The following is a 24,054-nucleotide window of genomic DNA, read 5'->3' as shown; positions in this document are numbered from 1 at the left end:
AGAAGACAGAAATCTTTAATAAATAAATAAATAAAATTAAAAAAAAACACACTTAGAAATGAGATGCTCAGCGCAGTGCTGGCCAGAATAATGCCAACCCAAAGATAACCCCAGTATTTCCCTTGAGTAGGAAAGCAGTTGGCCAGTGTCAGGGCAAGCATGTAGCAGCACAATCTCAACCCATATAAGAATGAATGCGGGGAAGATTGTGTAATGATAGAGTCCCGTAAACAGGTAAAGTCAAGCCTCGGGTTTCATGCACAGTGCAATACTCACTGTATTGGTGGGGAAATACAAAACGAAAGCTTACTGGAAAGAAGTCCATCAAAGTGCAGCTTGGTATTTTTCAAATGATCCAAATATCTGTATTTGTCCAATTATCTCTTGCTTTGTCATCCTGAGTTATAATCAATTTCGACAATCATCCTTTTGGATGTGGCTTTCATATCATTCTTGTTTCCCTCTCTCCGGCTCCTGTTGGCGGTCCGCCAGGGTCTATCAGTCTGTCTGTAGGTCTGCCTTTGCCTCTCCCACGCCTCTGGTGCTCTGTGTTGTGTTCTCGGTGATCCCTCCGGCTGCCTTTCTCTTTTGCTAGTTTCCCCCTTTGTTTCCAGTCATTGATTTTTTTTTTTAGTAGTAGTAACTGTTACTCCCATTTCTGGGGTTTCTGATCAATTCTTTTTGAATCCCATTTTGTTTTATTTCTGAATATTTTGTTTGGAAGTTTCCTTTTATTTAAGTTTTTTTGAGAATTTCTTTCATGAGTACTGTATCTATGTCATCTCCACCCACACAAGTCTTCCTACTCCCTCCCAGCTCCTTCCTTATACCCCACCACTGCCTATCAAGTTCATGACCTATTCTTCTATAATCACTGTTACATGTATATAGACATATACACACAGGGACAGACAGACACTCATACAAACAGCCTACTGACTCCATTCAGTGTTGTACATATATGTACATGTATTTAGGGATGCCCACTTGGGACTGGAGAACCTGTGAGGGGGCTTATCCCTCTCTCCACAGCCACTGGTTGCAAAGAACTTTTTCTCTAGGGTGCTTGTGTGTCACGGGGTCTCCTGCTCTTTCATTTTGAGGGGTGGTTTTCCCTTTACCTCTCTTGGCTTTGGGTGGGTTTATTTTCAGATCGCCTTATTTGAACCGGAGTGTGAGTGTATTTCTCTGATCACGGCTGAGGGTCTTAGCCTTGCTTGCTTTGCCTTGCTCGTTTGGAAAACGGTTACACTCTTCCCCGGTGTGGGTGGGATTTGTTCTTTGACTATTTGTTTGCTTTGCTCTCTCCCAAAGGATTTGTGGCAGAGGAAGGATAATCAGGAAGCTAGCAGATGGTTTAGTGAAATTCTTGGCTGGTCTGCTCTGTCTGACTCCACAGCCCTGTGGCTGGAGAGTGTAGTATTTTTCAACCTCCTTTTGCAAAGAGAAAAAATATCATCTCTATGTCTGAGTTCATGTAGAATCTACATGAATCCCCAATACGGCACACATATGTTGGTCGCTATGATCTTACAGCAATGAATCTGTCATCCATCTGACCAGAACTCAAGAGTCCTGTAACTCCAGCCTCACTTCCTGCTTGCCTTCTATGTATTCATTACTATGCACGTTCGAAGTGTGTATGTGTGTGTTGTGGAGAAAAAGTATCAAAATATATAACAAATCATCGGAAATACTGAAAGATATGCTTTTCACGTTTGTAGTACAAACAGCCCTTCTTCAAAGTAGGGATAAAAAATAGACGTGGTGCTCTTTTCCCCCAAATGAAGATAGTCACAAATAAGAAAGGACGCTGATCGGGTCTCAGTTAAAGGGAGCAGCAAGCTAAAGATAGGAGACCCTCCCCACCCCGTCTTCCAGGCGTCATTTGCCATACACGGAAAGGAAACTGCAGTCAGCTGACCCCTTCTGCTGAGACAGAGTACGCTGTCAAGCGCTCACCATCTGGCTCAGCCCCTACTCCAGATGGGCTGCCGTAGTAATTTATGGAAGGGTGGCAAGCAACTTGCATGCTCCAGCATGAGTCATTAGAATGCATTAACTTGGGGATTTGCCCCCTCCCCCAACCCCCACTTGCGACAGACGCGAAGACAGGGTGAGTGCTTCCATACAGTAAACAGAGCAGTCTATTCCGGAAGCAAAAGTCAACATGTCTGTCCTCTCTGAAGGAAAAAAAAAAAACCAACCAAGCATTTATTCCCTCTTCCCCTCAATTGACTTAATTAACAAAGGTTCAAATGCCCCCACGATGGAGCTTCTAACGAATGTCTGAAGAAGCCTTCTCAATCCAACGTGTCTGAGCATCTGTGATATTGGAACGCCAAAGTCAAGATCAGGAATAATCTGACGCGCCTCGTGCTCATGCTGCTGATAGGCGCCAACAAGTCCATGCTCTCAGAGCAAATCCAAAGGTCAATCAATCTTTCCAACGCAATCCAGGGCCACAGATCATTAGCCCGTTGGTCGTCCCTCTCCCTTCCCCATTACACACAGGCAGTGTGCTTTAGAATGGGAACAGAGTAACAGGGCGCCACAGTTTGCATCAATCAGATCTCCTTAGTCACTGTCAATTCTTGCCCCACCCTTAGTTGAACACGGCTGTAGCGTGATAGCCGTTTGTTTTTTGTGAATGACAAAATTCTCTTCATTTATTTTCAGCTCGTGTGAGAATGGCTAGCAGATTGGGGAGCCATAGTTTTCCTTCGATCAGGCCAATGACTATTAAAGCACTGGAGAAATTGCTGGGATGTGTGCTAGCCCTGTTTTCAAGGACTGAAAATCAGGACCAGCATGGAAGTTTCTAAACAAAAACATGGCGTCTGGGCTGCTTGTCATCTACAGAACAGGGTTTCCTTATGGAAGCCTGAAAGGGGGGTGTAGCCCTGGGATTGGGAATGGGATAGATGCTATCATTATATTCCTGCTGGGAATGAGAAGTGGAAGAGATTAGCACCCTATCAGAGGGAGTGGCTTTCTGAGGATGGGGTAGGGGGGTATGGGTTGCAGGGGAGGGGACAGGATGGGACAGGACACCAGCTTAGGTGAGCAGGGCAGCTTCTCCACCCCAGGATTGAGTCTGTGCTGCAGATAGGAGTGAGACAGAGCAAGGTGACTCAGACTGTCCTCATAAAGCTTTATTAGATGAGGGAAATGCATGTTGGACAAAACTATGCATGTTAAAATTGCTTGACCCTCACTGTAAGTGCACATACACACCAAAAAAGAAACCAGGCATCTTAGACCGTCTACAATGGCAGTGAGTGTATTCACAAGTTGTAGGATACTATTACTGTGATGCTACAACAAATTAATTTCTGGTATTTTATTTTTTTCCTTTTTTAAGTTTCATACATTGTATATTAAATTTTTGTCATTTTTGTCCTCATTACCCTTTCTCATCTCCCTTCCTCTATGTCTAATAGCCCTTTCCCCTTCTACTTTGATTTTTTCTAATGTGACCCACTGAATATACTTATGGCTGCTTGCATGAACATCAGTAGGGAATTCTTTACTGAACATGCACCACTTATCAGAAGCTGTACTATAGCACTGAAGGAAGTGATAAACCCTTCCCTAGAACCCCATAATTGTGTGTCACCCCTCAGTGAGAGGTACGACCTCAGAGTCCTTTATGCCTTGCACAATGGCCAAATATTAAATATTACGTAGGTTTTCTACAGGTACCCACAGCTATCTGGAGGGAGTTTATGAATGCTGTAGCCTTGCCAGTCCCTGAAGACAGCATTTTACAGCGCCCTCTCCATCCTCTGGCTCTTGCATTCCTTCTTCCATGTTGTGTTCTTTGAGCTTTAGAGGGTAACGTCCCATTTAGGGTCGTTCACTCCACAGTCCCCCTATTCTTTGCCCTTTGACACTTGTGAGTCTTGACATTACTCCTGCCCACTGCATAGGGCAGACTCTCTGAGGGAGGCTGAGAGCAGCACTAACAAGTAAATATAAACGAATTTAGAATGCAGTTTGACACTGTGTCCAGTTAGCAAACAACAGTTAGGCTCTGCCTCTGAGTTCGATTCCCAGCTTCCCATAAACCAGCTATGGTGGCCTGTACCTGTAATCCCAGTGCTCAGAAGACAGACGGCAGAGTCAAAAGTTCAAGGTCCCCAGGCTGCATAGGAAGATTAAGGCCAGGCTCAGATAGCTGAGACTCTGTCTTCAACTTTAAAAAAAAAAATGTATTAATCTTCCTTTATTATGACACTGTGCGCTAAGGCTACACGGATTATAGGACTAAGTAAAGCCTCCAGCTCCTCTCCTTAAAGAGTTTACGGCGTAAGAGATACACTGACTGATAAGAAGCAAAAGATCCCCAAATGAGACTCTCATAGGTGACTGAAAACCAAAATCAGAAACAGACAGATCCTATTTTATTGGTTGTGATCCACAAAAATTAAAATTATGGTTTTTCAAAAGGTGCTGTTTTTACAGAAGCAGTGCTTGATCTGGGTTTGTTTTCTTGCTTTGTGTTCTCTGTGCTGGAAGGTATGCAACTTGAACAAGACAGTATGTCCCCCTACTGACCATTTTTCAGACTACATGCAAACGTGGCTTTTAGGTAAAGAAAGCCACCAACTTCAGAAGAAGCTTGCCAACCAAGAAGTCAGTCAATTTGTACGCAGGTCAGCAGCAGTCAACCAAAGAAAGTCAGGGGGGAGATGCTCCACTGTGTGCTATGTCGTGTGCTAAACACTCAGAAAAAAAAAATGCAGGAAGATAGAAAGAAAAAAAAAAGAATTGACTCTAGACCTAAAAGATCAGATACGCAGGCTCAAATGTTCAGATAGTGCTTCTGTCAGTCTGTGATGGGGCAGGTTACTGGGAAAAAGATTAAAACCATTACATTTGTACAAATTTGTACACACCATAACACACATACACAGACACACAGACACACACACACAAAGCTGGCTAGGAACCAAAAAGCAGTGTGCCTAGTTTCTTCTTTGCTGGGATTGTTTACTGATGACCGTTGCCCCCCAGGAAGTAGCAGATTCAGAATTCATAGTTGTAGGGAAAAAATGCCCAACTGTAATGAATGTAGGATGCATGTTGGGGCTGGGGGTGGGGAGCCACATGGTGACCCGGAAGTAGAAGTCAGCATCCTTCATCTTGGTTGATGCAGTTCTTTTTTCAAATTCTACTTTAAATTTCTAATTTATACCAATAAATAACTTTCAAACTGCCATGGCGTTTTCTGCCTCTTCTCACATTCTCTCCTCTCTCCATGTCTACCTGTTCCTTCCATTACCTTTTCCTCTGTGTTTTCCCATAGTGCCACAGGATCGCTGTCTCTCTTTCCCACTCTAGATTTCAATATGCTTTAGAAAACTCGGATCGTGTTGCGATAGGACAGCTGGACTTGACAGGCCTTTTTAGTGCTTCACCTCTTAGCCTAAATCTTAGTTAAAATAACTCATATTGCCAGGATACGGCTTTTACAGGATGCATGGTTTTCTGTCAGAATTATGTCTACAAATATCCTGATGTTTTTATTATCTTCTTCACTGATTTTGAGTATTTAGATATAAAACTATTTGTTCTGAGTGTTCCCGAGACATTACATACCAGGAACAGTATTTTGCATAGTGGTTTCATATCGTATTTCACAATTATGCTTGTCTGGGACCCTCGATGTACCTATGGGACACATGGAGGTGGACCTCCCTGTGGAAGTATCCTTATAATCACTCCAGCGACCTTACTGCACCCCTTGGTTATTTCTGAGCTTGTCCTTATTTTATTATTATTTCAATTTATTTTTACTGACTCAAGTTAATTGTTGAGGTCAAATTCCTGAAATCTGGACCTAGCTCCAAGATCTAACAAATCTGCCAACAAACACAAAAATACCCCCAGGTCCCCTTCCCCCCCCCCAAAAAAAAAACCTCTCAGGATAGTTAAAGAGTTATCAGGCTCACATGAGTGGAGGGACATATTTCTTAAGATAAAGGGCAAGGTACTGTGTTGGGAACGGGCTGAACAATTTGGAAGTGTCCACTCTGTGCATAGTATTCTTGTTTTGCCCCCATGCTTATGTATCCTGGAAATGGTGAGGAAGCCTGTGACAGATGGGAGCAATTGGAGTCCGACTCAAAGCCGGTTAGAAAGGCGTGCCATTGTGAGCCCTCCTGCCACCTTCGTCTCCTAGGTCAACACAAGTTAGATAAATGATCATGTGAGACATCAAATATGGATGAGTGTGTTTGTTACCTAATTGCTAGCGATAGCTAGGTTTTTATCTAGTGAATATAGCCTTGAGCATTCATAACCACTGAGAACAAAATATATAAATATTTTACCCTATTGGGTTAGCAAATGCTCTGTTAATTGGCTGATTCACATTCCTATTCAAGGAGCATCTTGAAATAAATGAAGCTTTTAAATGATACCCCCAGGAAAACTTGGTAAACACACTGTGCCGTTTACCGGAAGATTCTTGAAGTACCTTACAGAAGTATTAAAAGCAAACCTTTAAAAAGATTAGACCTGTCACAGAAGCCATAATTCATCCTTCCCCCGGGACGGACTGACTTAAAACAAGGGAACGTACTCTGACTTTGCTGCCTGCTATACCAAGAGGATAACTGTTTAACTCCCGTAATCCTAAAGCAGTAGCTTGGACCAACCCACTGCACCTGAAAGAGCATGTCTGGTTTCAAATGTCCCCTCTTGTCAGGGCTTCTAGGTCAAGGTCAAGCGAACTAACACCTGGCATGTTCTATCCAGCTCTCGGGTGACAAGTATCCAGGAGATGATGGGGTGCATTCAGAAGCATGTGGACCGTCTCGGCGAACAGTGTACCGCACACAAGGAGTATGCTCTTAAGAAGCAACAATTAGCAGCGTCCGTGGAAGGCGCCCTAAGGAAGGTAATTTCATAAAATAAAATGTCAACCTTTTCTTTGGTGTTCATGGATGGTGTCCAACTGTGAGCATAGTGGGCGGGTGCCCTGTGCCTCCTCAGACTTCCTCTATATCACACAGTAGATCTTAGAACCAAACACGTGGTTGCTCATCAACCACCCCTGCCCCAGGTTGTCAATAATGAACGTCTAATGTAATCTGCCTCCCCAGTCCTGAATGTGTGTGTATGTACAAAGTTACATACACTCCACAGTTATGTTAGCCCCATCAAACATGCACTGAGAGGAGGGACCTTGTTTTCCATGACTCTAGGTATAGTCCCATACTAGCTGTCATGATCATGGCACAACTGAACAGGAGAACTTCAGACAGACAGATAGTTATCAACAATTATGGGTTTTGTGTTTCTGGGGAAAAAAATTGTCGTCCTCATACTTATTGAACAAAACCGGTGCAAGAAGCATAGTCATCCGCATACAAGCATTCGTGGGAGACTCCTCTCTGCAGAGGGATGCAGTAGCTTCCCGGGGGACCTTTTATTTCATGCCCTCTGGTGACACAATGGTAGCAAACTGTGCTGCAGAGGCTGGGTCTCAAGTGGTCAGTGAGCTTCTCATTTGTTACATTGGACTCATGTGCTTGAACGTACAGGAGACGAGTTAACAGACTTCATAGAGCCTGGCATTCTAGAACGTCGATTAGACGACTTCCCTAGCCTGTTATTGATCCAGTGCCTTGAGATTGTGAGCCGTGTCCTGTTGCCTGGGTCCGGGGAGATTGTGAGCCGTGTCCTGTTGCCTGGGTCCGGGGAGAGTTTGAGCATAGACACAGCTGTGGTGTTGGATGCCCCGTAGCTTGAGAGTCAAGCTGGTTCGGTGATGGTGGAAAGCCCAGCAGGAGTTTAAACACCTGTAGCTTCTTATATTCCTAGCTGTGGAAAGTGCATTCTCCAGAAAGCAAGGGGATGATGAAGCAAGCAACTTGAGTGGAATGAAGCCCTTGCTAGGTCACCTTAGCCTTTGGTTCTTGTGAACCAAAGATCAAATCACAGTTCCCTCAGTTCAACTGTGAAATGATTCGAGTAGGTCCCTGCTTTCACTAGCATCTGGACAAAGTGTTTCCCAGAGCTCCTCAGCCTCAAACACGACAGCCCGTAGGATATTCTTACCCCTTACTTTAGAATGCTTGCTCAGATTGGACAGCAAATTGGTCTCATTCTACCTACAGGTGAGTTCATCTCTGCCAATATGTTGCATTATCATCTTTTGTAGGTAATACAGAAAAGATCTTCAAAGATGTGTATGGATGATAGTTCGCAGTCATTGCTGTTAATAAAAAGATGTATTCTCGAATGTTGCAAGTATAGCATCACATGAAGATGGGCATTGTCAAGATATGAAATTCTTTAATATTTAAGCTATTTTAGTTCAAAATTGATACACACTTAAAATGCAATGGCAATGTATGAAATAATATTTTCTTATATGTACATACCTATACATAAGTATATATTATTAAGACTTCAATATATTCTCTGTTCCTCAAGGTGGAAATGTCAATTCAGGAAATCAGGCCAGTTCTTTCTAACACACTGGTTGTCGGTTCCAGCCCTTCTGAGTCAGAGAAGATTTTGAATAAATATCTGGAATTAGATATCCAAGCCAAGGTAATTGAAAGTTATTAGGATCATAATGTTATAAATAATTATTTAAAAATATTTTTTCAAAGTTATGGAGCTTAATCTTAGCTCCCTTGAGAGTAGCAATTCTAAGTTAATGTAGAATTGATAATGGCATAGAAAACCACAGTATTGTGTGCCTCTAAATGGTTTGTACTTTTGTGTCCATTTATTAGTGTATTTATACTCTTTGCAACTGTGGTTTCAGGTACTTATCTGGCTTCTGTTTCTTGCTTGGGAGGTGCTTAGCAACTCTTCCTAGGTGCCAGATGAGGCAGGGAAGCTCTTCTCTAAGACTATTTGTGGTTTTCTGCAAGAACAAGTCACACAAGAAAATGTCCAGAAACGACACTTGTCACTGTAATCTTTGACGAGATTAATCAAAACCACAGCCTTGTTTCACCCTCTAATTTCAGACACTGAGTGCCCCGTCCCAAACTGGCAGCATCTCCAGCTCTGCCCCTGTCCTTGAGGCTTAGATTTCATGATTCCTGCTAGAGCAATGGTTTTCTGCCTTCCTATGCTGCCATAGTTTACTACAGTTCCTCATGCTGTGGTGACCCCCACCATAAATTATTTTTGTTGCTGCTTCATAACTGTAATATTGTTACTGCTATGAATTATAATATAAATATAAGATGCAGGATATCTGACATATGACATGATATCTGAGAAAGGATTGTGACCCACAGGTTGCCTGAAGGAATTCAGAAAAGTGAGTGCCTTCCCACAGCTCACGCTCACCTGCTTCAGCAGGAGAAGCCCTGTATCTTCAGGTTTCCACAGAAGGCCTTCCTCTGCACAGTGCCCTCCCTGCAGACAGACACCCCTGTCTCCACAGACCTCTCTCTGCACAGCACCCTCCCTGCAGACAGACACCCCTGTCTCCACAGACCTCTCTCTGAACAGCGCCCTCCCTGCAGACAGACACCCCTCTCTCCACAGACCACTCTCTGCACAGTGCCCTCCCTGCAGACAGACACCCCTCTCTCCACAGACCACTCTCTGCACAGCGCCCTCCCTGCAGACAGACACCCCTGTCTCCACAGACCTCTCTCTGCACAGCGCCCTCCCTGCAGACAGACACCCCTGTCTCCACAGACCTCTCTCTGAACAGTGGCCTCACTGCAGACAGACAGACATGTTTTCCTTTTCTTCCTTTTACAATGGGATTTAGAAAAAAAAATCATTTGAAATATTTAAGCCATGCCTGGCAGCATTCCCCTTTTCAATTCAGAAGCCCACGAGAGAACTCAGGAAATCCCCTACTCCTTTTTGTCTTGCAGAGTGTTGTCGCAGCACAGGCTTGCAAATGCGATTCCACACAGTCCCTGAAGAGCATATTAAGCACTAACTAGGGAAGGTATCCAAGGAGAGCACGGGAATTCCTCGTTAATTCTGCTCGGTTCCTCGCTTGTTCTCAGGAAAATTTCCAGGGCTCTTTCTGTGGCTCTTAGCCATGTACCACTTGACGATGCGGAGACGCTCGGAGAAACAAACGTGCTCTTGCGTGACTCAGCCGTTGTTGTGCCAACGTCACGGTGTGCACTTGCACAGCCATGGGCAGAACAGGTCAGCCACTAGACAGGGTTCCTCGGCGCAGCAGAGAGATGTCAACGCCGTGTTTGAAGCTACGGCCAGCACAAGCAGGATACTCTTTTACAGCACATTTTTCATATGTGTAGAAGAACGCGCTAACAATGAAAATACCGTATAGTAAATATACAAAGCAGCAACGTAGTTAGCAGGCGTTATGTGAAGCACATAATTACATGTGTGCACTTTTATGTGACTGGCAGTAATAAGTTTGTTTACACACCGTCAGAATAGACATGCAAATAATGTATTGAGAGGGATCAGAAGGACCGGTTCTCCCTGAGGACAATTAGCTAGGAGTTGAGCAAGCGCTGTTAGATCCCATTAACAAGAGCTAGTTCCAGGACAGGCTTCAAAGCCACAGAGAAACCCTGTCTCAACCCCCCCCCCCAAAAAAAAGAATGCTAATGTTATGACAGGTCTTTATTGGAAGCAACTTTTAATGTTTACTTTCCCCTCAAATAGGCTAAGCTACTGCTCTCCCCCCAGCCCCCCGCCAGTTTAAGCCTTTGATTGACAGGGGCTGTCAGGCCCTTCTTGAGGCCTGCCACCTTGACTGGGGAAGCTGTCAGCTAAACAGCTCCTCTTTTGGCTACTGGCTAAACGGCCATCATGAAGTCTTGGTTGCTTTGAGCCTTTCGTGAATACCTTAAGGAAAGTAGATACACAAGGAACACAGCAATCGGGACTGTGGCTAAAGCCACTGACTTCTGCTTCTGGAGGCCTGGCTGTAGACCAGTGGTTCTCAGCCTGTGGGTCCGTGACCTCTCTGGGGGGTCAAACGACCCTTTCCCAGGGGTCATATGTCAGATATCCTGCATATCGGATATTTACATTACGATTTATAACGGTAGCAAAATTATAGTTATGAAGTAGCAATAAAAATCATTTTATGATTAGGGGGTCACCAGCACACGAGGAACTGTATTGAGGGGTCACAGCATCAGGAAGGTTGAGAGCAACTGCTGGTCCAGCTATACCATCACCAGAACAACCTCTCTTGAGAGGTACCCTCCCTGATGGCCCTACCCAGAGCTTCCTGAAGGACTTTTTACCTCACCCTACTCCCCCCAGCCTCCCATTGTTTCTGAGCCTGGCAATAGCAGTTCTCAGTAAGGAAGAAGAGGACCTCCCCTAATGATTCAGCAGAAAGCTTGGGAGGCTCTACCTATAGGAGGCTTGTGATTGGCACTTGTAGAAGCTGTGGTTGGTGGAAGAGGAAAGTATACATATCCAGGCTGTCACTAATGACATCAAAGCCCAAGCACCAACATGCCATGTTCCTTCCCTTGCCTACAGGCTGTTGGCGGCCATGGTGGACTTAGTATGAGGGGCTTCCCTTCCTAATGATGTCCCCTGTGCTGCAACAGTAGGCCAGAAGAAATGCCTACTCTCTCAGTTTGATAGTGGTCTATATTATGGGTAGAACAGGCTAGACTAATTGTATAAAGAGCAGGTTAGACCACTGGGCCTTCCAGCATCGGTGCAGAGGCAGCAGCAGCAAAGAAGAGGTGGAATTGAAGAGGTCCAGAAAGTGCCTAGAGGCGGAAGGCCTGGCCTCAGTCCAAGTTGTAATAAGTCAGCCAAGAGTTCCACAGCAATACCAATGGTGGAATTACTGTAGCTAAGAAAGTTGAAAACTCCCTAGAAACCCAGAGGCAGAGGAGCTGAGAGTTCAAACACTGTGAACCAGGCTTGTGGAAGAGTTCAAGAGCTCCTCCAAAGGCCGAGGAGAGTCATAGCACAGAGCAGCTCAAGAACTGGAAACCGGCTACCGGGTCCTGATTCTCTGAACCCCAGAGCAATAGGCCTCCGTCTTAACGCTTGAGGCCTTCAGCTTTCGCCAGAGCCGGAGGACTGGAGAGAGTTTTCAGTTTCCAGTGCCCTTTGTTCCTTCCTATTTGGAATTCTGAAAGTTGTGCCTTTCTCTGATTGAGGAAATTCTCAGTACAAGTTCAATTAATAACCGTAATAGATGGATGTGCCGAAGGGTAATGGAATGTGATGTTCACAATTCCCCCGTCGGCTCCTGACCCTGTGCGCTCTGCTTCCCTAGGAGACAGCACACACATTAGAAGCAGCTGCGGAAATCATGGCAGGGAAAAATGAACTTGAACTCGATGAAGGGGCACTGCTTTCTTTTAAAGCAAAATGCCTAGAAGAAGAATTAAGCACACTTGGTCGAAGCATCAGCTACAGGTCACGAGTCCTACAAACTTATGTGGCATTTCGAAAGTCATCAGAAGAGGTATGGTGTAATGTTGACCCGCTTCAGCAAGATGGCCTCTGCCCATCTTTCTGCTCTCTGTGGGCATAGAAAGTCCACCCAGCTGGAGAGTTGTGTCTCTGCCAATGCCTGTATTTATTTATGTATCCCTTATTCTTCAAGGCACTATGCAAAACCCCAAAGAGTAGGTAATCTTTCCTAGAATAATATAAATAGGTCTGCATAAATAATGTATTATAACATGTTTTGAGCATCCTTATAGACACTTACAATATCTTAAATAAAGATCAAAATTATTATGAAAATACTCATCATTTAGATCACAGATCTTTTTGAATACTGACTGTAGTGGAGCAGTTAAAAAAGCATTTTGTTATTATTATTAATTATGTGTATATGTGAGTGTGTGGTTTGTGTGGATGTAAAGGCAGTGCCCACAGAGGTAAGAGGAAGATTCCAGATTCCCTGGATCTGGAGTTATAGGGGATTGTGAGCTACTTGATGTAGGTGATGGATACCAAACTCAGATCCTCTGTAAGAGCAACATATGCTCTTGACTGCTGATCCATCTCTCCATGACCAAGGCATGGCTCATTCAAAATAAACAGAACAGGAAGATACAGGTGGCTGACTCATTCTTGAACCTATCTTGTTTGATGCCTGGATGACTTTAATGTTTCCGCCAAGTGTCTGAAGCTTCACTTTGATGTGCCTCTGGTAATCTCTACTATTCCCTTGAGCACGCTAAGATTGCCACTCTCAGAGGAACGTTTCTTGAGGGTGACATCAGCCACAGGGAAGTCTGAATCTGCTCCTCGCTTAGTTCTGGTTCCAGGGAACCTTGTACAAATGCAGATAACTCTTCTGTGTAGGGGTTACAGACACTGTGTTAATGGGAGCCAGGTCCACTCCGGAGTACAGCTGTCTAAAGTTAGGTAGCCTGTTTGGCTTCTGCTGTCTCACTTCTGCCTTCCTAATGTCCTCATCCCCTCTTCCTGCCGCCATCCTAACAGTGCTCCACCCTAACCCAACCTTGACGTTAGAGCAGCTACAAAGCAAATGCACGTTCTCTGCATCATCACAGCCAAAATTGTACCCACTTAGTATCGTGTTAAGGGTCTCCTTCCTCGTCCCGGTCTGAGATCCTCTGCAGAAATGGAGCGTAGGTTTATAATGATACTTCCTAAAAACGCCACATGTCCCTCTGTCTTCCCACTCTCGGTCTCCTGCCCTACCTGATTGAGCTTTCTATCCTAATCCTGGCGCTGCTCCCATCTGTCACTTCCTTATAAGTCTGGCTTTTTCTTTTTTTCTCATCAGTACTTGGTTTCTCATTCCCATTATGCTCTTATGAACCAACTAGTGTGGTCACTAATTTATGGATCTCTCTCTCTCTCTCTCTCTCTCCCCGCCCCCCGCTGGGCACCCCATGCGCTCCCTACTTTGCTTATATTGCTTGATGATTCTCAGTTTCCATCCCCAAATCTCAGCTGGCATCTTTGGAATTTAAGCACGGTGGGGAACAAGGCGGTGAGGCTCACTATCTTGACTTCCTTCTCAACTTACTGATGTATTCCCCCACCATTGTGCCAGTAAAGTGCACAGCCCTACCTAGCCCTGCTCAGTAAGAGTCTCTCCCTGGGTAGCCTATCTACTTTGAAGTCTAACTCTTAAATCTGCCTTCCCCGTTAGTTCTTTCTGGGCTTAGTCTATAGTAAGAGTCTTGTTCTCACCAAATCTGTTCCTCTGTCATTTTCCTTCCCCTCAGTGTAAACTCTCAGAATGGGAAGATGACATTCCTCTGCACCCACTCATCCTCTGTAGACTTCACCCCACTGCAATTTGGTTCCCTTGCCTGTCGGCCCTGCCGTGTGTCAGCTCTTCTTATCTTAGCATTACGCGTATCTTAGAGATACCTACTATGAGAAACTGAAATGTATTTTCAGACCTCATCCCGCTCGAGTTTAACTTAGCTGCCTACTCTTATCTCCTTCAATGTTTATGGAAATTATTGAAATGTGCTTTATTTAACGTAAAATTCACTATGTTCCAATGCAGTGATGGTTTGTGTATTTATTGACTTGTGCAACCATTAAAGCATGCTAGTTTGAAAATTGTCCCTACTCTTTATAAAGAGCTTTATGAGATGTTTTAGTCAGTCCTGATGCAGGGTCTTCTCTAACCTGTCTTTCAATGAGCACTTCCTCTGTATCAGGTCCCGTGCTTTAATTCCTGATTTTATTGTCTTCGTGGTTTCTGTGTCTTTGTTACCTGTGTCGTCACTGTTTTACAAGTGAGGCAGAATGAGGCCCACTGAAGTTAGGCATACATTATCAGGTGGCTAGTCAAACATGGTGGCTTCCGTCACCCTTCCCATTCCTGTTTCAAAGGCCACACTCTCTTATGTCTACTGAGACAGCCTCAGAGATCTCTGCACCTCTTTCTCCCAGTTTGCCCTGGGGTTTCCCTAGTCCAAGTCTTTATCACTGGCCACTGTTTGATGTTGGTTGCATCAAACTGGTGGGGATGTGTCGAGTTCTCTTGGATACAGTAGAAAGCAAGATGAAACTCCTGTCCAGCCTTGTCCCAGGACAAACATCTTTCTGGACTCCTTGCTGGCCAGCTGAGCAATCCACTCTCTGTCCACACCTATGGCATGCATCTTCCCTGATGCAGCCAAGACTTCCACACTTGGGCTTTTACCCCAGTTCCTTCCATCCGAGACCTTCTCCCTTCCCTCTTACCCTAGGAAGGGGCAGACCAAATGTCATGTGCTGGGAAATTTTTCTGTGCTTACATGGAGCTGTTTTCCCCTTCCTGTCCCTATAACGCAGCGCGCTTGTGTATACACAGGCCTATCTTTGATCTAACAGTTTGCTTACTGGTCTTCTCACAGAACTAACTTTGGTCTCCAAGGAAATGAACACTTCTTAGTAAGATATCTTAGAATCCTCCATGGACAGGGTAGCCTTTGATGTAGTTCACTAGGGATAAATAGAAGAAGAAAGATCAGGAAATGATGGTATGTGCTCAGGAGACAGGTATCAATAAGGCAAGAAAAAATATGGAAATCAGGAAAGAACCCCTGACCCTGAGCTAGTGCAGGCTGGCCTAAGTTTATTTCAACTGAGAATCATCTTAAAATCTTCAAAGTATAGTGCCTAGTGCCTGAGATTTCATACCATGTTTCAATGGCTTTCTTAACTTATGAGTTCCACCAGTCTTATCTTATTAGTCATTAAATATTATTCAAAAGGCATACAAATTAGTTACAAATGCTTTCTGCTAACTCTATATCACCCCATTACTTATTAATCTATAGTTACACATTTGCTTGTGTATTAACTCTGCTCAGGAGAGTAATTTAAAATAATTGAGTCCTGCTAACATTGGTTAGCAAATGCTAAAATATAGTTCTAGAGAGGCAAAGTAGTATGTCTTAATAAGATTAGCTTGTGAAGGTATTTAAAATTAATGCGCCCACAGAAAAGTTGTCCTTATTCATACCCTTTCAATTTGGTTCACCATGAAATCAAATTGTAAAATCTAATTGTACAGTAAAGTGCTCAGCTGCAAATGGGTGTGTACTTCGCCCACCCCCTATCGAGGCACAAAGAGTGAGGAGAGAGTGTAATGGCCAGGGACCAGGGAGGACAGCAGGAGAATAGTGTCCTCTGGGCAGTACTGGGGTTACCTGCACAAAAGCAAGCCAGCCAATGTTCTAGCATGGAAGATGAGGGAGGGCTCATGAGCTCCTACCTCTGAGGAGCTATTGATAGCTGATGGCTACGGGGGTCGGGGAGAGTCAGTTTTCTTTTTGTATTATTCTTACTGTATTGTATTGTATTATATTGCATTGCATTGTATTTCTATGTATGTGTATGGGTGTTTTACTTGTGTGCATCCCCTGTGTATGTCCTGTATTCTTGTTATCTGTGGAGGTCAGAGAAGGCTTAAGATCTGCTATAGCTGGAGCTACAGGTAGTTGAGAGCTGTCTCATGAGTGCTGGGAATTGGACTTGAGTCCTGTGGAAGAGCAGCCATTGTTCTTAACCACGGAGCCATCTCTATATCCCTGAGTCAGCTTTCTTTAAGGGCGTAGCTGGTAGATTGACCGTGTTCTGTTGGATGGTTCCATGCCCATGAGTAGATATGGGTATCACTAATTGGACTCTGGTGAATATATTTATAAAGCAAAGATGAGGAAAAGGACTGGGGAGGGAGTGAGGAGGTGGAGCTGGATTTGGGAAACTTAGAGAAGTAGGTGGTGAATATGATTCAAACACATCATCTTACATTCTCAAATAATTAACAAAAATATTACATTAAAATGAATGAATCATAATACACTGAGTAAAAATTGCCTTCTGCTGAATTCCTTTTTTTTCCTGATTTGTATTCCTTGATTTTTTTTACTTGTGCTTTAGCTTTGTTTGTTTGTTTGTTTTTTTGGTTTTTCGAGACAGGGTTTTTCTGTAGCTTTGGAGCCTGTCCTGGAACTAGCTCTTGTAGACCAGGCTGGCCTCGAACTCACAGAGATCCGCCTGCCTCTGCCTCCCGAGTGCTGGGATTAAAGGCGTGCGCCACCACCACCCAGCTTTATTTGTGCTTTTTTATTATAAAACTCAGTTTTAAACAGAGCAGCCGCTTGATCTCTGAAATTAATTATTCTAATTGTAAAATATACATAAAAATAATCTGTGGTACAATAAATATTTCTGATTGGCAATAAACTTATCAACTCACTTTGCCACCCAGCGGAAGTCCTGTCTGTGGGTTACGGAACCAGATTTCCATGCTTTTCAGTAACCTGAAAGTAGTCACTGTTTATTTAAGGAATGCTAAAAGTGTAGTTTTCATAATTTTATACAGACTTCGAATGGAATCTGTGTTCTTTCTACTTAATAAATTTCTTTGCTCTCATCTTCCTCCTCCTTGTTTCAGGTGGAGGAGCAGCTTCAGAGACTAACGGCGTTTTATCTGACCAAAGTCCCTCCGAGCGATGAAGACGCTGCTGAAGTCAAGTGCTGGTCCAGCTCTGCTGAGAGGAGATGGCAGTTGTTTTTAAAGAAGAGTTTTGTGACCCAGGACTTGGGACTTGAGTTCCTTAACTTAGTAAATATGGTGAGAATAACACTAAGTTAGCCAATGCCTTTTGTAGATCTTAATTCCTCAAAGTCAAGATCGCACATTCCAAAGTTCACCTTGTCCATTAATCTGCCCTGCTGGCAGAGGGTGGTCTTTTCAGCTTCCCTCATGCTGGACTCGTTCTGAAGCCCAACATTTATAAGCCTTGGGGTGGCAGAGCCCTCATATCACAGGAAAACCATTCTAGCTCTTCTGATTCAAATGCTGCATGTAGAGTCCTCAGAAGTCTGTCCCAAAGTCCTGAGTTACATTGTTGACAGCAAGGTCTTTAAAAATTCCCAGGGACCAAAGAAAATAACTGTGATAAATCTTTGTTCTAGAGAATTTCTTCTCATTTTAACAGATCCTCTTTTTTAAATTATAATTAGCTTACAAAATAGTAGGTTTCCAAAGATTGATTTTATTTGCTTAAAACTGCGTCCAACCTTTTGTTCTCCCTGCTTCCCTGCCCCCCTTCAGCCTCCTCACTCCAGGGTTCCCTCCCTCTGTGTTCACACTGTGATCTATTATCCCCCCCCTCTTCAGCACCCCCTAAGCCCTAGTTGTCCTGAGTTAAATAAGCAAAATATCTTAGGACCTTTACATAGCCGCTCATCCACCTGAAGTTGCCTACAGAATTCTGACAGCAAAACTACTTCACTTCCCCCTCAGAACCATGTGAATTTCCCCAAAGAAACAGTTCATTTTATTGTTGGGAAAATGCTAGCTGTTAAAAAAAGAATGTTTTTAAAATCTTAAGTAAGTCCATCATCATATCTCTGGTTCTGAGCCTCTGTAGCAATGCAGCAACAAAACCATTCGTAGGTAATTTCTCCTGCATACGAAATTCTACCCAACTTTGAAAGCCCTTGCTATGTTTAACATGAGTCTTTTCTACAACTGCATATTTACATACTTATCATTTATGGTGTACTTTAATTTCTCCCTTCAGGCTGATCTGCTTTGCCAAAGTTTTCTACTTGCTAATGCCATTCATGAAATGGAACCAGAAGCTAACCTACAACCAACCAGGATGTTTTCTTGTAGTTGAAACGTGAGGGGGCTAACAGTTTAAGCAATGATCTCTCCTTGCTGTTCTCTAGAGTGGTGAGCCACTGCCACCTGTATGGCCTCCTTAATCCTAGCTCCGGTCTGGCCAGGGCTCTCTATACCAGCCCTTGAGCGTTTCCATAAAGACGTAGCCAGTGTGTTTCTTGCCTGATTTCCTTCGGCCTTAGCCTACGATTCATCCTGTTAAGCTAATTTGGGTCTGTCTACTCTATTAACTGTTTCTCTTGGGTTTCATTCTGTAGATTTATCACAAGCCATTCCTTGATAGCTGTAATTACTTCTTTAGCAAAAATGTCTGAAAGGAAGATTGACATCCTAATTCCTGAAGTAATCTATCGATTAACAGTTAAAATAAAAAAATGCAGCCATTAATGCTTCCAATATATCTTACCCTAATCATCACTGTACACACACACACACACACACACACACACACACACACACACAGAAAGAGAGAGAGAGAGAGAGAGAGAGAGAGAGAGAGAGAGAGAGAGAGAAAGAGTGTTTCATAATGAGAAACTTTCTCATTAAGATACCCGAAGGGCTTACCCCCCATACCCTATAAGACACTTAACCATGGTTTGGCCCAACTCCTCCGAGTCCAGCGATTGAGGCATTCTTCTCGAGTGCTCTGTAAGCAGAATCTAACCACCCTGACTGTCTGTGTGAAACTTATCAGTCTGATCCCGAATGACCCTCATTTGAGAATCAGGCCATTTCCCTTTCTCTGCTGTTCCAAACCTTCTTTCTGTAGATGTTTAAGGATGACTGACATTTGCCATTTTCTTGAGAGCTGTGATCTGAATCTGGGACAGAACTCACTTCGCAGATTTGGGTTTTAACCCTCTCATCTTTTTTTCTTGGTTTTAACTTTTGTTTTTTGAAGAACATTCGTGATCAGCCTATAGAGAACCAAAACATTCATTAAATAGTTATAAATTAGATACCACCCTTCTTAAACACCAGAAAAATATTGTCAAACAATTTATCCATGTTCCTACATATTTGCTTCTCTTAGTATAACTCCCTTCATCTCTAGCTTACGTGATTTTAATTTAAATTACAAGGGAATCAAGTCATTTGCAAACTGTGTATTTTTGTGTGGTCATTTAATTGCTGAATCTTAGAAATCCTTTCAATTCTGGAAATGCCAGGTGGTCTAAAATGAGATAGAGTTGTTGACGTTTTCCTTCACCTTCAAGCTGTCTTGGGCCACATTAATCTAGGGTGTTTAGCTTGTGCCAGAGTTACCTCTGTCACCTGCATCTAGAGGTGTTTCTGCTGTATGGTTTTTCCTCTTGCCTCTTGATCTGCAACCCTGTCTTTTATCCAAGTTGTTGAATACTTAGCAAGTGTTAGGTGTCACTCCTATATAAATAATCAGATAGTGTTATCTTCTTGTGGGAAGGGTTGCAGCAAGGAATGCATCCAAACTCATATCTTGAATCTAGGTCCAAATGAACAGGCTGCTATGAAATCCTGATTCATAATTGTTCCTGGAGATAGCTCATATCTTCCCACAGCTTCTTGGTAGTCTTGTGCCTTCAGTTCATCATTGTTAGCATTTCAGAAGTCGTGTGATAAGTTCTTTATTAATAAAATATTAAGTCTACATAATAATTAACTTCACTGATGTATTGACATTTTGGTAGGTGAAATTGCTGACAAGGATGCTTTTCCTCTCCCTATCTGCACAGCAGCAGTTTTGTAAGTGCACATTGATGTGTGGTGAGGGGCTTGGTTACAGTAGAAAGATGGAAGCTGGCTCTTTCTATCGAGTTGGGTGTGTTTCTGTGACTGGTATTTAGAAACTTGAAATTGATGGGTTTTTTTTTCAATATAAAGTTCATCTGAATCAGATTAATTGACTTTAGCCAGAATTCTGGCAAATGAACTTGCCAGCTTATTAGTTTGCAGTGGGGAAAACTGAGAATTCCGTCGAGTGTTAGCCTTCTTGCTCCCAAGGCATCCAAAAACAAAACAAAACAAAACAGCAAGAGATCAGAGAACAGTACAGGACTGAATATACATTTAAAGCAAATGGGTAATTTAATGCCTTCTTTAGACTACAAAACCACACAATTTTCCATGTGGTATACTGAAGTAAAAGGAGGATAGGTTTACTAAAGAGACTAAGGGCAAATGGTTGGTCTCCTGGAGTGGACAAAACACCAACTCCACTGAATACAGAATCACTTCTTGTATCCTGCTCGCTAACCCTCAACACGCCTTAGAGTAGCCTGCCTTTTCTAGACCTTACTCAGAACACTGTACGCTGATGACTGTAGTTGTCTTCTATAAAACACAATTCCCAGCTAATATTGCATTGAATAATATTCTATACTTTAATAGCTTCTTAATAATATATCAAAGCTATTCCAACCTTATTTATACCATATATGAACATGTAGTGTAGTTTTTCCCACTGTACTTGTCTAATGTCTTTAATAATTTATTATATTTTATAAATCACAGTGGCAGAGTTTATCCTTTTATTATTAGATGCCCTCCTAGACCACTAAAATACTAATGAGGTCTTTAAAGATCTTGCTGTTGATGTGCAAGCAGAGAATATAGGTCTAACCACAACTGTGCCTCTGCGCACGAGACCAGGCTTATCAGTCTAAACTGTATCCTGCCCTGGTGTGATAAAGTACTTGCCACCTAAAATAGCTGAATGCGAAAGAAAAATGTGTCTCTTAGGAAAGAAAGCCATTACATGGATTATTAATTCAACAGGCAAAAGAGAATGAGATATTCAATGCTAAAGATGAAATGCGTGTCATGAAGAACACTGTGGAAAAGCAAACAACAGGGAGGGAGGAGCTCAGCCGTCTTCGAATGGCATGGTACCTCAAAGCCAGCAGAGGCAAGCCTGTGGGGCAGCAGTGGGAGACCTTCAAAGAGAAACTGAAGAAGGTAAGAGGGCGGGCTGGGCACTGGCAGGGTAGACTGGTCGCCTGGCATACATAAAGCTCTGGGTGTGAACCTTAGCACCAAAACCAAGAGACCAAAAGGAATGTCGAAGGCTGCCTTTCAAAGAGTAAATTCTGATATGTGCAAAGTTGTAGAGTCTCAAAGCCATCCAGCATCAGAAGACACAAATTGTGTGGTTCTGCTCATTTGCAAGCATGGAGTCAAATTCATAGAGATAAAGGTCAGAATGGACGCTCCCCGGGGGTGCAAGAGGGGAAGAGGGAATAAGTGGGGTGTTGCTTAACAGGATCTGTACAGGTGGATGAGAGCAGTCTGTAGGCCGATGGTGCTGGCAGCTGCACAGTAATGTGTATGTCTTGATGACACTTCATTGCACATTTAGCAATGGTAACAACTGTGCAGTTTGTTATATGTTACCATGGTGAGCAATGGTAAAAATTGTGCATGTTACCATGGTGTGAAAAAGAACAACAAAAATAACACAGGAAATGAAGAGCCTCGTGTAACCTCACTGGTGAGGTCAGGGTTTGCAGGGGGTCAAAAAGCGTCATGGCACACCATGTCACCACCGAAGTGACCACATTGCTGAATTGTCAGAAACACGTTCATAATTGTCGATGTCTGTTTCAGACTACTCACAACGTAAAACTTCTCCACGAAGTTCTTATGCCCGTCTCTGCCCTTGACCTTGGAGGGAGCCTCCAGACGATGTCAGATCTGCGAAGAAGGTGGAATGCCATGAAGCCCCAGCTTCAGGTGAAGATGCGAATGCGTGGGTTTGGGTGAATGGAAAATCGTTCCCAACTCCCCAGATCCAATAAGCTTCCTTCTTCTTCTAAAAAAGTACCCTTTTTGATCTAAAAACCCCTGTAACAACGTATTTTCTTACTATTCCCCTATAAATTTTTGTATTTGATGATACCCAAACATACTGAATCCTGAATATATTTTCATTTTACCTACATTAATTTAATTTATATTTCTAACTAATTGATTAGTATATTCACCTTACAGTTCCTGACTTAGGGAGTGTTTTAAATCACAACATCTCAGAACAAGATGGGCAACCTCTAACCTAGAAGCTCTGTTGTCGTTGCCCCCACATCGCTGGGTTGTCGCTGCTGCCACACACCAGCATCCCAGCTCCTACCGCACTCCCTTCCTGTCTCCATAGCCTCCACCCTGTGTCTCTGCCACTCCCGGACACAACCACCAAGGCTGGTTGACTGTCGGAGCGCCCTCCGTGGACTCGGTTGTTTACTTATCCATTTATTTATTTTGGTTTTTTTTTTTTTTTTTTGAGACAGAGTCTTATGTGGCCCAGGCTGACATCAAACTTGCTATATAGCCAAGGGTGACCTTGAACTCTTGACCCTTTTTTCTCCATCTTTCAAGTCCTGACTCACAAACATACACTATTGGATTTGGGGGTTTTGCTGAAAAACTAAGATGCATCTAATTATTACCACTTAGTTAGAGGTTTTGACATTCCTGTGGGAAACATCTAACTGTAGGTTCTGTTAAGACAAGACATATATGAAATACAATCACTACACTCTGCATACATATACATATATACATACATATATATATATATCATCACTATCGACAACAAACGTTCCTATTCCAACTTCCAATAAGTATCAACTAGCCCAGTTAGCTATATCCTGTGTGTTACACATACTTATCTTTTGGTGTGTGTTTGCATGTATGCATGAGTTCTTATTTAGGATCCATGGCTAAGGTTACTTAGCTTTGTCGTCTGTCATCATGATGTGTGTCATCATTTTTGGGGTCCATATACTTGATTTGAACTTGGCCATCTGATGCAAGTCAGTCTTGTGAAAATCATCTCCTACGGCATTTCCTTTACTTTTTCTTTTGATACGAGAATCCGCTCCCGGGATAGCAGTAGAATTCTCCTTAAGCAATTTGCCCTTTGCCAGCTCTCCTTGAGGGCGGGGATTCCTAAATGGGATGTCCGAGCCGTGGGGACTGAAAGGGAAGGCAGTTTATCCCTTCTCCGTGCGGTGGCTATTTGTGGAGTATGGCATGCGCACTTTGAAGGCGCGTATCTTGTGTGCTGGTTAGCTGGTGGCTCATTCTGATCATTCTTTCATTACAGAGCACACGTAATTCCCCTGGTGTATTTTTATACTCATCTTCTCAGCATCCTTACCATACTGAACAATCCTACACTATACTAAATATCAGAAGAAGTATATTTACTTAGCTGAAGCCCCGTACATTTGGTATATTGTAGACACGCATGGCTTTCCATTTTACCATGTATCTTCGAAACGCGTGCCTTTCCCCTGCCGTGATGTTTACAAAGTTCTGAGAAGATAAGAATGGAACAATGCGTCTCGACATCTCCACCATTAAGCACAGACTCTGGGTTTTGAGGAGGTTCCTAAGCATTTGTTAACAAATGAGAGAATGGTTCCTTATTTAGATAATCAGATTCTCCACTGTGCAATAAAAACTCAAAGCTGCACTTCTGGTTTCTCTCTGAT

At 43.2% G+C, this 24,054-nt stretch overlaps 1 protein-coding gene across 2 annotated transcripts in view; it reads left to right on the top strand.

Annotated features, from left to right (window-relative positions):
* Positions 1 to 24,054, top strand: part of Ccdc141 (coiled-coil domain containing 141) — a 147,812-nt gene that overhangs the window by 89,487 nt on the left and 34,271 nt on the right. For both annotated transcript variants that reach the window (XM_041639829.1, XM_041639830.1), the window contains exons 9-14: positions 6,766 to 6,907; positions 8,449 to 8,568; positions 12,233 to 12,424; positions 17,348 to 17,527; positions 21,341 to 21,520; positions 22,169 to 22,294. In XM_041639829.1, coding sequence (XP_041495763.1) covers positions 6,766 to 6,907; positions 8,449 to 8,568; positions 12,233 to 12,424; positions 17,348 to 17,527; positions 21,341 to 21,520; positions 22,169 to 22,294 — 940 coding nt within the window. The remainder of the gene's footprint in view (positions 1 to 6,765; positions 6,908 to 8,448; positions 8,569 to 12,232; positions 12,425 to 17,347; positions 17,528 to 21,340; positions 21,521 to 22,168; positions 22,295 to 24,054) is intronic.

Source organism: Microtus oregoni, unplaced genomic scaffold (genome assembly GCF_018167655.1).
Source record: "Microtus oregoni isolate MIOR12 unplaced genomic scaffold, Mior012 000060F_ref0000265, whole genome shotgun sequence".
NCBI classification, from domain to species: Eukaryota; Metazoa; Chordata; class Mammalia; order Rodentia; family Cricetidae; genus Microtus; species Microtus oregoni.
Note: the sequence above shows the minus strand (reverse complement) of the source record. Positions and strands in the feature narration are given on the sequence as shown.